Source organism: Siphateles boraxobius, unplaced genomic scaffold, assembly GCF_051911475.1.
Source record: "Siphateles boraxobius isolate OS27281-9 unplaced genomic scaffold, OSU_SipBor_1 7, whole genome shotgun sequence".
NCBI lineage: Eukaryota > Metazoa > Chordata > Actinopteri > Cypriniformes > Leuciscidae > Siphateles > Siphateles boraxobius.
The window spans coordinates 7,733,996-7,750,050 of NW_027509197.1; the positions used below are offsets into that span (position 1 = coordinate 7,733,996).

General features: G+C 40.0%; 1 protein-coding gene across 1 annotated transcript in view; it reads right to left on the minus strand.

Annotated features, from left to right (window-relative positions):
- Positions 1 to 619: 619 nt before the first annotated feature.
- The window catches only part of LOC143723888 (nectin-1), a 29,208-nt gene continuing 13,772 nt past the window's right edge, over positions 620 to 16,055 (minus strand). The window contains exons 2-9 of the mRNA XM_077216754.1: positions 10,933 to 11,274; positions 8,157 to 8,459; positions 7,439 to 7,544; positions 6,309 to 6,451; positions 5,788 to 5,878; positions 5,056 to 5,098; positions 1,093 to 1,141; positions 620 to 980 (exon numbers count right to left, since the gene is read on the minus strand). Coding sequence (XP_077072869.1) covers positions 1,124 to 1,141; positions 5,056 to 5,098; positions 5,788 to 5,878; positions 6,309 to 6,451; positions 7,439 to 7,544; positions 8,157 to 8,459; positions 10,933 to 11,274 — 1,046 coding nt within the window. The 3' untranslated portion in view covers positions 620 to 980; positions 1,093 to 1,123. The remainder of the gene's footprint in view (positions 981 to 1,092; positions 1,142 to 5,055; positions 5,099 to 5,787; positions 5,879 to 6,308; positions 6,452 to 7,438; positions 7,545 to 8,156; positions 8,460 to 10,932; positions 11,275 to 16,055) is intronic.

The window sequence follows — 16,055 nt, forward strand, 5'->3', positions numbered from 1 at the left end:
CTCTGCTCCTCACCACGGCGCTTCTCGGGTGCTGCGGTAATCACTACGCCCAAGTAACAGTGCTTTGCCTTCTGAGAAAATAGTTCACAGTATTTAAATGTTTAAAAAGTGTCTGTGTCTCATATTACCTTGTTATTTGTACACACTGTGACTATACAAATCACAACATGTAAATAGGAAAATGTTGGCGTTATTTTGTCACTTATTGGGATTAGTATGCTAGCTGTATCCATTTACATTCAGTCTTTGTGGTAAACTAGGCTAGCGGTGGGTGCGTCAAACAGACTTACAGCACACACAGAGATGAAAAAGGTATGTATGGACTTATCTAACTCTGGGGGATACGTTGAATAAGCTAAAGTCCCAAAAAGTCGAAGTGTTCCTTTAAATAACAGGGCATATGTCTAGACGTGGTGTGTAATCAAGCCTAATCTTCCACCGCCTAACAAGCAGACCAGGCCTGCTAAATGGGAAACTCCACCATGCATATACTGTGCTTTCCTCTAGTTTTCTATTAGTCAGCTGCTAAAACCATGAAGACACAGACAACACAATATGAATGCTATTCATCCCCCTCTGAGTCAAGCTCTGAGCACATCAGGAGAAGGGAAGCTGTACATAATGCTTAAAAAATGGTACTGTTTTCAAAATGGGCTTTTTCAGCTTGAAATATAATATCACTAAACCTTCATATTGAAAGTAAGGTACTTTCCTGCACACCACTTTCATTTTAATCTGATACCTTACAGTGGTTTCTGTAGTCAACGTCTTGTGTGATCTATGTGATTTGTCATGTTAGCTGAGGTCTGCAGTAATTTCACTCTGTATCCTCCCCTTACCGGTCCTTAAAAACTTTGTTCCAATCAGTATTATTCTTCTCTCTAGACAAAGGCACATCCAGTGTTTCAGAACATCTGGTTAGTGATGGAGAGCTGACCCACACATATCTGTCTGTCACTGTCTGTGAAACCACTCCATTCCTGCTGTGAAATCACAAAACAAAATACAAACAAATATAACACAGATACTGATTTACATCTATGGGCAAACATATTTGTTATAAATATGACAAATGAATAAAAGATCACCAACCTGTTCATTGTCATTATCACAGCCGTTATGTTTAGAGTCCTCCACTGTCCTGTAGGTAAAGTTTAGACAAATTTAGCCCATATGACATAAATAAAATTTAAACTACACTACACTTCAAAAGTTTGGGTAAAAGGGATTTTTAAAAAAAAAAGAAATTAAAACTTTTATTCTGCATATAATCTTATAATGCATTATTTTGATCAGAAGTAAATGTAAAGACATTTATAATGTTACAAAATATTTTTTATTTCAAATAAATAGTGTTCTTTTTAGCTTTCTGTTCAGCTTTCTTTCTGTTTACAGTTTCCAGAAAAATATTAAGCATCACAACTGTTTTCAACATTGATAATAATGAATGATTTTTAAGCACCAGATTGGCATATAGACCTTTCACACAATAACCAGAAATGTAATCGTTGCGGAAGCGGAGTTCCTGTCAAGCGTCGACACATCAGAAAAACATACCCGGGCAAGAGAAAACGGATCAGTGTGGAAGCTTATTTCTGCCACTAAATAAATAAATAATAATAATAATTGTGACTTTTTATCTAAAAATTCTGACTTTTTTTCTCACAATTGCGAGTTTACATCTCGCAATTCTGACTTTATTTCTCAGAATTGCGAGATATAAAGTCAGAATTGCGTGATATAAAGTCGCAATTGCGTGTTATAAAGTCAGAATTGTGAGATATAAAGTCAGAATTGCGTGTTATAAAGTCAGAATTCTTAGTTTTCTCTCTTGCAATTCTGACTTTATAACACGCAATTCTGACTTTATATCTCACAATTCTGACTTCATAACACGCAATTGCGACTTTATATCACGCAATTCTGACTTTATATCTCGCAATTCTGAGAAATAAAGTCAGAATTGTGAGGTAAAAAGTCACAATTACCTTTTTTTATTCTTCATTCTGTGGCGGAAAGAAGCTTCCATAGATCAGAGAGTCTACACAACTTCGAAAAAAAAAAATGAAACTTGTCATGGTCCAGTTGTTGATGACTTTGTAAAATGGTGTGGTGATGCTTGATGCTTGTCTGCAGCTGAATGTATCGAAGACCAAATATGACTATTGATTTCAGAACTAAAGCTTATTGTTCCCAGTATACGTCCATTTAGGGTGAGAATGTGGAGTGTGTGGAAAGTTATAAATATTTAGGGACTGTTATTGACAATAAACTGCGTTTTGATGTGAATACCAAAAAGAAGTCTGTCATTTTATTCAACAGTTTCAACAGGATTAGTTCACCTCAAATTGACAATTTCCTGATAATTTACTCACCCCTATGCCATCCTATATGTTCATGTCTTTCTTCAGTGGAAAAGAAATTAAGTTTTTTGAGGAAAACATTTCAGGATTTTTCTCCACACAATGGACTTCAACGGTAACCAAATTGTTGAAGTACAAATCAATGCAGTTTCAAAGGGCTCTGCATGATCCCAGCTGAGCAATAGTGTCTTATCTAGCGAAACGATCGGTCAATTTCGTAATCACGTACACGTAGGCGGAAGTACCGCCCCACTGTTTAAAAGCGTGGAGAACGCGGATAGTTCAAATTTTGTTGTATGTTGAATGACATATTTATGTCTTTGTGTCAGTTTATTGTTTAAAATGGTCCTTTCGTGTGCGTATCCTGGATGTTTACATTTTTGAAACCCAAACGTTTTCTTCCACCTACGTCCAGCATGACCTTTCCAATGTGATTACGTAATGCCTGGCGCGTCGCAGACCAGCACAAGACAAACAATTGTGGTTAAAAAGTACATACATGTTTTTTTTTTTTTTTTTAAATGACTGATCGTTTCGCTAAATAAGACAATATTCCTCAGCTGGGATCGTGCAGATCCATTTGAAGTACTTCAAAGCCCTTTGAAACTTCATTGATTTGGACTAAAACAATTTGGTTAGCGTTAAAGTCCATTGTGTGGAGAAAAATTTAAACTCAAAAAACTTAATTTCTTTTCATTTTTTTTTTAAATTGTAAATTAAATTAAAATTATCAGGAAATTATCATTTTGAGTTGAACTAATCCTTAATCATGCTCTTAGGTAGTGACCTTTATTTGCACTCAAAGTTCTCTATTCTACTCTCGCTATAGACTGCAAAAGATGAAGAACAATTGATACGAATATGCGTTTGTCCCTTGTGCAATCAGATTGTTTAATACTCAGAATGGTAAATATTAGTATTTTAACTGTATATGTAGCCTACTGTTGTGTGTTCTTATTTCTTTTATTTTATATTGTGGTGTATATTTTATGTATATGTCTACTACGCTGCATACACATTGCCGGAAAGAGATCTTAAAGGTGCTCTAAGCAAATGTCACACATTTTTTAGGCCAAAACCTTTTTTGTCACATACAGCACATCTCCTCACTGTCCGCTAGCTGCTTGTCCCTTGAACACACTGTAAAAAAACGCGGTCTCTGCAGACACCCCAGGCTCCACAAACGGCAGCAAAAACAAACTGGGCTAACCCGCACCACGAAACATAACAAACTGTTCCAGCCAATAACAACTATAAGGATTTGGGGGTGGGGTTAGGGGGGGTTAGTGCGCAGATGATGAGGAGGGAGGGTCTAGCTAGCCTTTGTTTTGTTTGACAATACTTTAAACGTCAAACAAGAAGTGACGTCACCCAACATCACTTAGAGCACCTTTAATAAAGTTGAACTTGAACTGGCGCGTTAGTGAATAGTGACATGAGAAAGAGAAAAGATCGTCACAGGATCAATAACATCCCGCTGGATAGCCTGAATCCATTTCCGTCGAACATCACCATCAACAGGGAACTGAGGGAAGGAATGAAACGACAGATATGGCTGCTTTTGGGAATAATAAAAACAGCCTGCATCGCTACAATAACTCTAGCTTGCGCCATTTGTTTACCTGTTGCCCTGACCGTTGAGGAAGAAGATTACCACGACGGTTGCGTATTTCCGGTCACAAATATGGAAGTTGTGTGAAAGGTCTATTAGAATAATTTCAGAAGGATCATGTGACACTGAAGATGGATGAATGACTGCATCACAGGGATAAATTACATTTTAAAATATATTAAAATAGCAAACTGTTATTTTAAATAGTAATATTCACAATTTAACTTTTTTATCAAATAAAATTAGCATTGGTGAGCATAAAGACTCACGGAGATATACGATATACTCACGGAGAAGTTCTTCGCTTAGGGGTAAAACAAAGTTCAAAATATTATGTGACCAGCGGTATAATCGTATCGAACATCCGGCGCTGTCCAAACTGCTGAGAGCGGCGTTTAGATAAGTAAATATGTGCTGCACACTTTTCTCTCTTTATAACAAAATAAACACACAGCAAAATTTAGAAAATAGCTAGTATTTTTTTAAATAAAGCATAAGAAAAGCTTCTGATCATAGAAATGTGGATATGTTTGAACAAGCTCTGCAATTCGGAACTCTAGTAAACTCACATCACATTTATTTATATAGCACTTTATACAATAGATAGCTTAAAATCAAGCAGCTTTACAGTTATAAACATGAAAACATTTAATCAGAAGTACAAATTCATTTTCTATAATATAGTCTGACCTCGACGGACTAAACGGGAGAAATAAAGCGGAAAAGATTTTCAGTGTGAAAGAAGGCGGAGCCTCAGCGCACAACTATTACTTATTTGCTACGGGCAAATGGTAGTACAAGTTTACCACCTGGAGTGAACTTCTCTGGAAAGTTCACTTTAACAAGCTGTTACGCTCCTAAAACGAACTCCAAACGAAGTTCGTTTTGGCCTGATTTTGTTCAAAATGACGTCACATCAGTTTGTTCTTCGATTTCGCTTGAAGTATTGGGGCCTTAAGAGACTTTTTCTAAATAAATCTTACCAAACCCAAACTTTTGAACAGTGTATACACTTTATCAATATATAAGAAAAAGTACATACAATGTGGTATTTTGAAACAACAACAACAAAAAACACACCTGTGCTTCATCATTGGAACGCCATGGTACTGGAATCCATCCGCTAAAAATGAAGATAAATTTAACATGGCAGCACTAGATCGACCACATGTTGGTAGAGTCTGCTGTAATGTTTATAACTTGATACTGGAGCCTCTAACACTGCACATGTTGAACATCCCTTTGTCTAACACACTCATTTCAGGTCTTTACTAATGAGCTGATGACCTCAATCAGTTGATTGATTATGGAGACACGTGCATTATAAACCATAGAGAGGTTATAAATTACGGACCTTATTCGCAGACTGATCATGATTATTCACTATTATTCTGCCTTTCCACAAACTTAAAATTGTGATTTAAGCAATGTTTTTTATTTTTTCAATATTTTCATGAAAAAAGAAAAAAATACATTTTTTTTGTCACGACATTTTGTTGATCGCTTGGTTTCTATTTCTGGATCATCATGCTTGTTAGTCCATGCTTGTTAGACTGTTATGACCAATCTCAGTGGTTTAAAATTCTACTTCTCATAACGGCACATTAAAATCAAATATAATATGATTTGTTGTAATTGTGTCAAAAAATAACTTAGAACTGGAAAAAGTGTTAATTCATGCCAGGTTTGGACATAATTGAATATTGTAGGGCTATAGGTATATTAACATTTAACCTAAACAATCTAAAAATGTAAATACAAAAGCTCCAAACCCTCACGTCACAATGAGACAAATAAAGCGTTTAAACTCACGGCTTTTTTTTGAATATCACAACACCAACAGCACCGAGAATAGCAAAGATGATGGAAGAAACATACAGGCCCCAACAGACGGTGCTGGATTCTAGTAAAGAAGGAGATAAGTGAAACAAGTTCAAACTTCTACAACATTACTGTTATTCTTAAAAAGCTGACAAAGACTATATCCATATATACAGACATGGGTTATCACAGATTAGATTTATCCTGATTAACATGTCCAGAATTTAGATTAATATGATACAGGGATATCCAGTTAAAACTATTATATATCACAGTTTTGAATTTCCACATAATGTAGACTTTTAATCTTTTTGTATCTGATAAATTGTAGCATGCATAATTATATTTTTAATGCCAAATGCATACATTTAAATTTTCTGTTTGCTACCTCAATTGAAATTTAGCAATTCAGTTCATCACCATGTGCAGCACACAACTTTTCATTGGATAAGTGTTTCAAGAATAACAAACAACACGTATCATAACCTATAAAAAAACAAAAATAGACTCACCAGTATAAACATTCACATACAGAGAACCTGCAGAGCTTCCATACTGGTTTGAAGCACGACAGATGTATAAGCCATTCAAGTCAGGGGAACGTTTTGGGACAGGAAGCTTGTTGCCTTCATAAAAGAGAGTACTCTTATTCACTCTGTTAAAATAGAGAGGTATGAAAGATCACTGAACACACTGGTAAAACAAGGTTGGATAACATCTGGAAAATTTGCCCACAAACACTTTAACAACCATTAAGAACTGCTCAACCTTCCATCTATCGGCCTCTCTCACTGAAACCTACAAAAACCTACATGCATCAAGCCTATCACCTTTGCACCTGGTTAGTAGACGCTCAAAAACAACAAAGTTGACATGAAATCTAAATTGACTTTATGTTCGATTGACCGATTTAATTTCCTAATGCATGTTGGTCTTACTGTAAATGATTCACATGTGAATTACATTTTTTGACCTTGTATTCTTTAATCAAAATTGTATAACTTGCTCTCCATGTGATATGACTCACTTGATGTCTATGACATATACAGATCCGTGTTGCAGTGTTGCAGTTAACCCAATCACACTCAGATCTGCCTCCATTCCAGTATGCAGGGCTCACTTTTCACAATCCAATAACTGATGGATAAAATCCTGTCCCCATAAAATGTAAACCAATAAGAAACAAAATAGTAGTAAAATTCTAGAACCTGTGAACTTGGCAGTTTAGCCACAATATGCAAAAAAGCTACTTGTCAGCTTTAAAAGTCACAGGCGTTAAAAAAAGGTTAGCTAGAAAATAACTGCCACTAAGATAAAGCTGTTTAGTGACTATTTGTCAACATGCCTTTGAATCAATAACGTATTACCTTCTTGCTAACTATCTGTCTGATTTCCCAGTAAAGTCAAAATATATAGATAAAAAAGGAAATGCAAAATTCAGTGCTGAAATACAATAAAAATGAGAATAAAGAAAGAAAAGTTCCAGGCCTTACAGATATCATTGTGCATTAAAATACAAAATGTCATAAAAAACTGACAAATAAAAAAAACAAACAGTAAATTTGGCTGAAATTATCAAGGCTTCTCCAGACAAAATATTATATAGAACTGAGTGGAGATTTTATTTGCAGTTCTATATTACCTAGTCCAAGTGTAGATGGTTGGTTCTGGGTTACTGTCCACTATACACTTGAATTCTTTAGCATTTGTTGGGCTGTCAGGAACTATAACCACTGACTCTGGAGGATCTAGGAAAAGAAATTAGGTAGCAAAAATAACTATATATCCATAAACAGTATTTACTGTATGTGAAACTGAAACCTTTAAGGTTCACATGAAACATGGCAATCTAAGTCATATTTTTTAAGCCGTGGGTTACAGAGTGGGTGTACAGAGAAATATGTGAAATTATAAGTTCTCAACTTAAATTAATTATGGCATACGCAAAACAAACACATCACAACTCAAAAATGACTCTTATGAGTTGGTTCTTTCATAGACTCATTCAAAAAGACTCATACATAGGAGTTTGCCAGTCTGAACCAGTCTGAGAAATCCTTTTCTGAATGAACTCACAGAATCCATCAGAACAGCTACTGAAAGGTTTATTTACTGAAATATAAGTTTTTCATTGCTTCATTACAGCCATTAGTATACTCTTATTGTCTGTGCCATGAAGAAAGCAAAAATATGTTTATCTTCTCTCATGTCCTTGTTATGATTACTGTCATCCCCTATTTTTTTCTGCACAAAAAAATTGAATACGGAGAATTACATTTAGAATGTGAAGTTTGTATTTTATATGAAAAGTATATAACAGTCATTTGTATGCAAGCTGTTGGTTGATACTCTATACTTACAATGAATGTTTATTGTGTAGTTCTTTACGAGGTCTTCTCTTAGGGTGTTGTGCTTCACCACACACTGGACGTTCTTTTTGTTGAAATGTTTGGATGGGACACCAAGTAGGTAGGACACAACAGTAATGGTCCTATCGGGGTGCACTGTATGGTTGGTTTCTGTCTTCAGGGATTTTTCCATATCTCCTAATCTCCACGTCACTGCTGGAGCAGGCCAAGCATTAGAGGCAAAGCAGGATGCTAATGTAACCTCAAAATGACCCGTAACAGGTGCTTCCCCTTTCACATTAACCATAGGACGGGCTAAATTTGGAATAGAAAAAAAGATAACCATTTAATGTGTCATCATTCAATAATTCAACTGTAAAAACTGACTAAACTAACTAAAATGCTCCTTGTCTTCTCATAACTACTAAAAGCATGTGAAATAGAAATGTAACAAATTTTTCGGTAACACTTTAGAATACGGTTCCTTCGTTAATGAATAACTACAAAAGAACCAATGCGTAACACAATATCAACAATCTAGTAACTACTATTAACTAACAAGAAACTCTGATTAACGAACTAGTAAGTAATAGCGCACAGATGAAAGTGGTAGTTCACTATTAACTAATCAATAACTACTATTTTTTTAATGCTTCCCAGAGAACTACTGAAAAAGTTTATTAACAAACTAGTAACTACTATTAACTAAAAATAAACTCTGATTAACGAATTAGGAAGTAATAGTGCACAGATGAAAGTGGTACTTCATACTTCTATGGGAATTACTAATTATTCGGATCCGTATTCTAAAGTGAAGATCATGGGAACTAACTAGTAATGACTCAAGTGTTACTACATGATCTAGTCATGATTTGTGCAACCAAACACAAAAGTAATTTCAAGCGTTTGAGATTTTTGGTGAACTTCAGTATACTTTTAGAAAATTTCTTTAGAAGTATAGTAACACTTGAGTCATTACTAGTTAGTTCCCATGATCTTCACTTTAGAATACGGATCCAAATAATTAGTAATTCCCATAGAAGTATGTAGTAACACTTGAGTCATTACTAGTTTGTTCCCTTGATTCTTACAGTAATTACTAATGAAAAGCCAATAAAGTGTAGAATCTTCTCACTCACTCACACACACACACACACACACACACACACACACACACACACACACACACACACACACACACACACACACACACACACACACACACACACACATATATATATATATATATGAGCTAGGAGACATACATAAAAACATATTTTTTGAGAGGTAAGTTAAATAATAAAATCACTGTATATGGTATTTGGGTGGCTGATGACTCAATATGTTCCAGTCGTCACCGTGACTCTAGTGATTCAATGTCAGTCCAGAGGAATGGCGGAAAATTGGCCACAGGACAAGTAAGGTCCAGACTACTGTATTTAAAAATCCATTTCTTTAAAATTATTCAGTTGATAAATAGACAGCATAGGCCAATTATTAACAGTCTGCTGTGCTATTACATATTGATAATGTAAACAATCTTGTGTATTTGTTTACAGTAGCAGTTCAAATGTTAATGTAGTGCTAGTCATTTATCCTGCATTGGTTATTGATTAGTTTTGTATGAATTATGAAATTTTTCAGTAGTTCTCTGGGAAGCATAAAAAATATAGTCTTGATTAGTTAATAGTGAACTATTACTTCCTAATTTATTAATCAGAGTTTCTTTTTAGTTAATAGTAGTTACTAGATTGTTAATAAACTTTTTCAGTAGTTCTCTGGGAAGCATTAAAAAATAGTAGTTATTGATTAGTTAATAGTGAACTACCACTTTCATCTGTGCGCTATTACTTACTGGTTCGTTAATCAGAGTTTCTTGTTAGTTAATAATAGTTACTAGATTGTTGATATTGTGTTACTCATTGGTTCTTGTGTAGTTATTCATTAACGAAGGAACCGTATTCTAAAGTGTTACCAATTTTTCTAGCACATAAAAGAAAGGCCCCGATATACTCACGGCAAAGTTCTTTTTTGTTCTTAGCTTAGGGGTAATGTGACCAGCGGTTTACTGTTTTTGAACATCTGATGCCAACCACACTGCTGAGAGCGTTTAGATGAATATAAATATATGCTTTCCTCTCAATGACAAAAATAAAAAGATAAGAAAAGCATCTGATCTTAGCAACGTGGATATGTTTGCACAAGCTCTGCAATTCGGCACTCTAATAAAGTCACATCACATTCATTTTTAATTTTTTTAAATCTTTTTTCATTAGAAGTACAACTTAATTTTCTACAATAAAGCAGCTCTCCAGTGTGTTCATGTTTTCACTCGTCTGACATCTGACCTCGACGGACTGATCAGGAGAAATAAAGTGGAAAATATTCTCTATGTGAAAGAATTTGGAGCCTCAGGGCATATTTGTTAAATATATATATAACTCCAAATTAACTTCATTTTGGCCTGATTTTGTTCAAAAGGACGTCATATCAGTTCGTTCTTCGATTTCACTTGAAGTATAGTCTATATTGGGGCCTTAACTCTTAAAATAAACTCCGAATGAACTTCGTTTCGGCTGAATTTGTTCGAAATTATGTCATATCAGTACGTTCTTCGATTTTGCTTGACATATATCAGGGCCATTTACCGTAATATATCAGGGCCATAATTCTGTTATGTAAGCTTGAACTATTTTAAATAATTGAGTTGTTTGGGAATCAAAACACAGAGATATGCATATATGTCATTGCTGGAAATCAGAGAAAAAATATGAACAAGCCATCATACCAAAAACTGTGGCATTGATGTCCGTCTCAAATGTCCCACTTGGAAATAAGTTGAAAGTGCATGTGTAGATCCCTTCATCTAGAAGCCTCATTCTGAGCAGCTGAATTGATCCATTTTTCTCTGCAGTGTTTCCAATGAATTGTACTCTGTCCCCCAATCCATTTTGGTGTTCAGTTTTGTCACCTGGCCGAATGGCAAAGAAGGTCTTCTCTTCAGGGTTTTCTTTAGTCTTTTTCCTCCATATAATACGAGTTATACTATCATCAGTCTCAGTCAGCTGACACAACAAAGTGGCATTCTCTCCATAAATGGCTGTTGTATCATGACCAATAACCTTTATACCTTTAACAGAAAAAAATGCACAAAATACATGAATTAGCAAACACTGTACATGGAGATGTTCAGTTGGGCAAGTAGCATAAAGCAGAGCTGTTGGCAATGCCTAGTGACTCATATAACCTTTAATGACTTTATTTCTTCTGCAGAACAAGTTTTGGTTACTCTTGACTTCTATTTGAACAAATGTCCCAGGAAATAAAATAAAAAATCTTTATGTTCTACAAAATAAAGAAAGTCATACAGGTTCAGAATGACATGAGGGTGAGTAAATGATGACAGAATTTAACTTTTTGGGTGAGCTCATTAACACTGCAGCTTCAGAGAGAGAAGAGACTGTTTATTCATTTAGCCTACATGAAACACAACTTTGTCCGGCAGAAAACTTTTAAAGTCATCCAACAATAACAACTCACAAAATTGGAGACTTGGCTTCCTACTGTAACAGTGTTGGGTTTGTGTTCCCCAGGTGTCCACTAGAGGTCCTCGTTATCACGGTGTCCTTCACTATTGACTTCATTTCCCAGCATTCTGTCTGTCACTGTCACTCACCAGTTCATTGCACTCAGCTGTTCCCCGTCATCATTGTTCCCAGCTGTTCATTGTTAGTCTTGTTAGATCTGTGTATACATTCCCTGTCTGTGTTAGTATGTGTACGGATTCGTTGTTTAATGTCCCCACACTTCCGTTCCTGTTGTTGCTTCTTTCTCGTGTTTTGTCGTTTATTCTTGGACTGTCTTTCTTGGAATTTGACCCTTGCCTGGACTGGATGTGAGTACGGATTACCCCTTTTAATAAATACCTGCAATTGGATCTACGCTGTCTGTGTTTGTGTTCGTGACAGAACGAATCCGTCGTCACAAGATCCAGCGGTATGTTTTGCAACATCTCTTCCCCAGCCACCGAGCGGGAGAGAAGGGAGTTGTTTAAGGGGACCCGGTTGGTAAAGTTCCGTGGGACCCGTGGAGGTCGCCGCAGAGGAGGTGAAAGGGAGATGTATTACGTCCCGTCTCCACAGTCAGAGACTGTTCACGTCCCGTCTGCCCAGTCAGAGATTGTTCACGTCGCGTCTGCCCAGCGAGAGACTGTTCACGTCACGTCTGCCCAGCGAGAGACTGTTCACGTCACGTCTGCCCAGCGAGAGACTGTTCACGTCACGTCTGCCCAGCGAGAGACTGTTCACGTCACGTCTGCCCAGCGAGAGACTGTTCACGTCACGTCTGCCCAGCGAGAGACTGTTCACGTCACGTCTGCCCAGCGAGAGACTGTTCACGTCACGTCTGCCCAGCGAGAGACTGTGCACGTTCCGTCCGCCTTCCTGGACCTGGACTATCTGGAGCGTCTGGCTCGGATCCTGGACATGCCCGTGTCTGCTGTTCCAGAGCCGGAACCAGTGTCTGCTGTTCCAGAGCCGGAGCCGGAGGCAGAGCCAATGGGCGTTCCAGAGCCGGAGGCAGAGCCAGTGCCCGTTCCAGAGCCGGAGGCAGAGCCATTGCCGGTCCCAGAGCCGGAGGCAGAGGCAATGCCTGTTCCAGAGCCGGAGGCAGAGCCAGTGCCGTCTGCCTTCTTGGATCTGGACTATCTGGAGCGTCTGGTTCGGATCCTGGACATGCCCATGTCTGCTTTTCCAGAGCCGGAGCTAGTGTCTGCTGTTCCAGAGCCGGAGGCAGAGCCCATGCCTGTTCCAGAGCCGGAGGCAGAGCCCATGCCTGTTCCAGAGCCGGAGGCAGAGCCCATGCCTGTTCCAGAGCCGGAGGCAGAGCCCATGCCTGTTCCAGAGCCGGAGGCAGAGCCCATGCCTGTTCCAGAGCCGGAGGCAGAGCCCATGCCTGTTCCAGAGCCGGAGGCAGAGCCCATGCCTGTTCCAGAGCCGGAGGCAATGCCCATGCCTGTTCCAGAGCCGGAGGCAGAGCCCATGCCTGTTCCAGAGCCGGAGGCAGAGCCCATGCCTGTTCCAGAGCCGGAGGCAGAGCCCATGCCTGTTCCAGAGCCGGAGGCAGAGCCCATGCCTGTTCCAGAGCCGGAGGCAGAGCCCATGCCTGTTCCAGAGCCGGAGGCAGAGCCCATGCCTGTTCCAGAGCCGGAGGCAGAGCCCATGCCTGTTCCAGAGCCGGAGGCAGAGCCCATGCCTGTTCCAGAGCCGGAGGCAGAGCCCATGCCTGTTCCAGAGCCGGAGGCAGAGCCCATGCCTGTTCCAGAGCCGGAGGCAGAGCCCATGCCTGTTCCAGAGCCGGAGGCAGAGCCCATGCCTGTTCCAGAGCCGGAGGCAGAGCCAATGCCTGTTCCAGAGCCAGTGCCTGTTCCAGCGCCTGAGCCAGTGTTTGTTTCTGTGTTTGTGTCTGTCATTGTGACCATTTCTGTTCTAGTGACTGTTCCTGAGCCGGTGTTTGCAGTTCCTGAGCCGGTGGCTGCTGCTCCAGAGGCAGAGCCAGTGCCTGTTCCAGAGCCGGAGACAGAGCCAGTGCCTGTTCGAGAGCCAGTGTCTGTTCCAGAGCCGGAGGCAGAGCCAGTGTCTGTTCCAGAGCCGGAGGCAGAGCCAATGCCTGTTCCTAAGCCGGAGGCAGAGCCAATGCCTCTTCCAGAGCCGGAGGCAGAGCCAGTGCCTGTTGCAGAGCTGGAGCCAATGTCTGTTCCAAAGCCAGTGCCTGTTCCAGTGCATGAGCCGCTGTCTGTTCATGAGCCGGTGTCTGTTGCTGTTCCTGTGCCATGGTTGCCCTCGCCCTCTTCATCGCCCTGGCCGCCCGATGGACTGTCTGCTTCGCCCTGGCCGCCCGATGGACTGTCTGCTTCGCCCTGGCCGCCCGATGGACTGTCTGCTTCGGCCTGTCCCCCGGTCTTCACCGCCCTGGCCGCCCGATGGGTCGTCTGCTTCGCCCTGGCCGCCCGATGGGTCGTCTGCTTCGCCCTGGCCGCCCGATGGGTCGTCTGCTTCGCCCTGGCCGCCCGATGTACTGTCTGCTTCGCCCTGGCCGCCCGATGGACTGTCTGCTTCGCCCTGGCCGCCCGATGGACTGTCTGCTTCGTCCTGGCCGCCCGATGGACTGTCTGCTTCGTCCTGGCCGCCCGATGGACTGTCTGCTTCGCCCTGGCCGCCCGATGGACTGTCTGCTTCGCCCTGGCCGCCCGATGGGTCGTCTGCTTCACCCTGGCCGCCCGATGGACTGTCTGCTTCGCCCTGGCCGCCCGATGGACTGTCTGCTTCGGCCTGTCCCCCGGCTAAACCATCACCCCCTGTTTCTGTTCCCTTTCATGGACCTGGCCCCCCATCCCTCCCCCTGATCCTCCACCATTCCACCTCCCTCCTGAACTCTTGTGTTGTGTGTTTTGTCTTGGAGCGTCTGGTAGCCGCTCCGTAGAGGGGGGGTTATGTAACAGTGTTGGGTTTGTGTTCCCCAGGTGTCCACTAGAGGTCCTCGTTATCACGGTGTCCTTCACTATTGACTTCATTTCCCAGCATTCTGTCTGTCACTGTCACTCACCAGTTCATTGCACTCAGCTGTTCCCCGTCATCATTGTTCCCAGCTGTTCATTGTTAGTCTTGTTAGATCTGTGTATACATTCCCTGTCTGTGTTAGTATGTGTACGGATTCGTTGTTTAATGTCCCCACACTTCCGTTCCTGTTGTTGCTTCTTTCTCGTGTTTTGTCGTTTATTCTTGGACTGTCTTTCTTGGAATTTGACCCTTGCCTGGACTGGATGTGAGTACGGATTACCCCTTTTAATAAATACCTGCAATTGGATCTACGCTGTCTGTGTTTGTGTTCGTGACACCTACACACCACTTCTGAAACAAAGCTTGCTTCTCATGGACAAACTCCGCAAAGGTTTGATTAGCTGATTTCACATGGGTTCTAAATTGCTGTCTACAGGTCTCAGGTACCAATTCATAAGCCCTTAACACAGCCGTCTTCACAACTTCATAATCCAAACTCTGTTCAATTGGTAAAGCAGTACACACTAGGGTTGGGCGGTATTTCGGTAATATCGTATACCGCGGGGTCTTAAAATAGCAACGGTATCAGTTTCAATACCGTCATTACCGGCACTTATATATAATATATAAATATAATTTATTCAATGCCTAAAAATGCTTATGTAGTTGTCATCAAGTGACAGTGTGGAGGAGAAAGAGAGAGAGAGAGAGAAGGGAGAGGCGGTAAATACTGACGAGGCAATTTGTAAATGTTGCAATAAAAAAGGTGACCGCGAGAGATGGAAACAACACTAACCTAATGTCGCATCTCCGAAACAACCACCCACTCACTGCTGCGAGGATGCATTTTGCCCCGAGTTCATTAACTAAAAGTGCATTAGTTTAGATTTGTTAAAATATTATAATGTTTTTTTTTTTTTACGTTGATAATGAAAACTGAACAGCACGAGTAAGATGGGATGCATCGGGAGTCAGACATTGACCACTAAATTAAGTTTCATTTTGTAAAAGGCCTTTCTTTAAAGTGAATTTCGTTTTGTATAAATTGTATCTTAATTTTAATGATTTTTTTATCAACCAATAATAAATAAGAATCAAATATAGCAGACAACATAATCATGACATGATCGTGCGCTGGCGAGCGCAGTCACTTGCATTGAAATCTCATCATAAATTAACCGAAACTCAGTGTATGTCTCACAGACATGACAGATCTAAATAAAGCTTGAAATTTCATTAAACGAAACAATTCAAAACAAAAAGAAATAGGCTTATTATTTAATCCATGATGAGCATTTCTCTCTATGCGCGTTCATTCGGAAATGGCGATCATCAAATTAAACGAAACTATTCC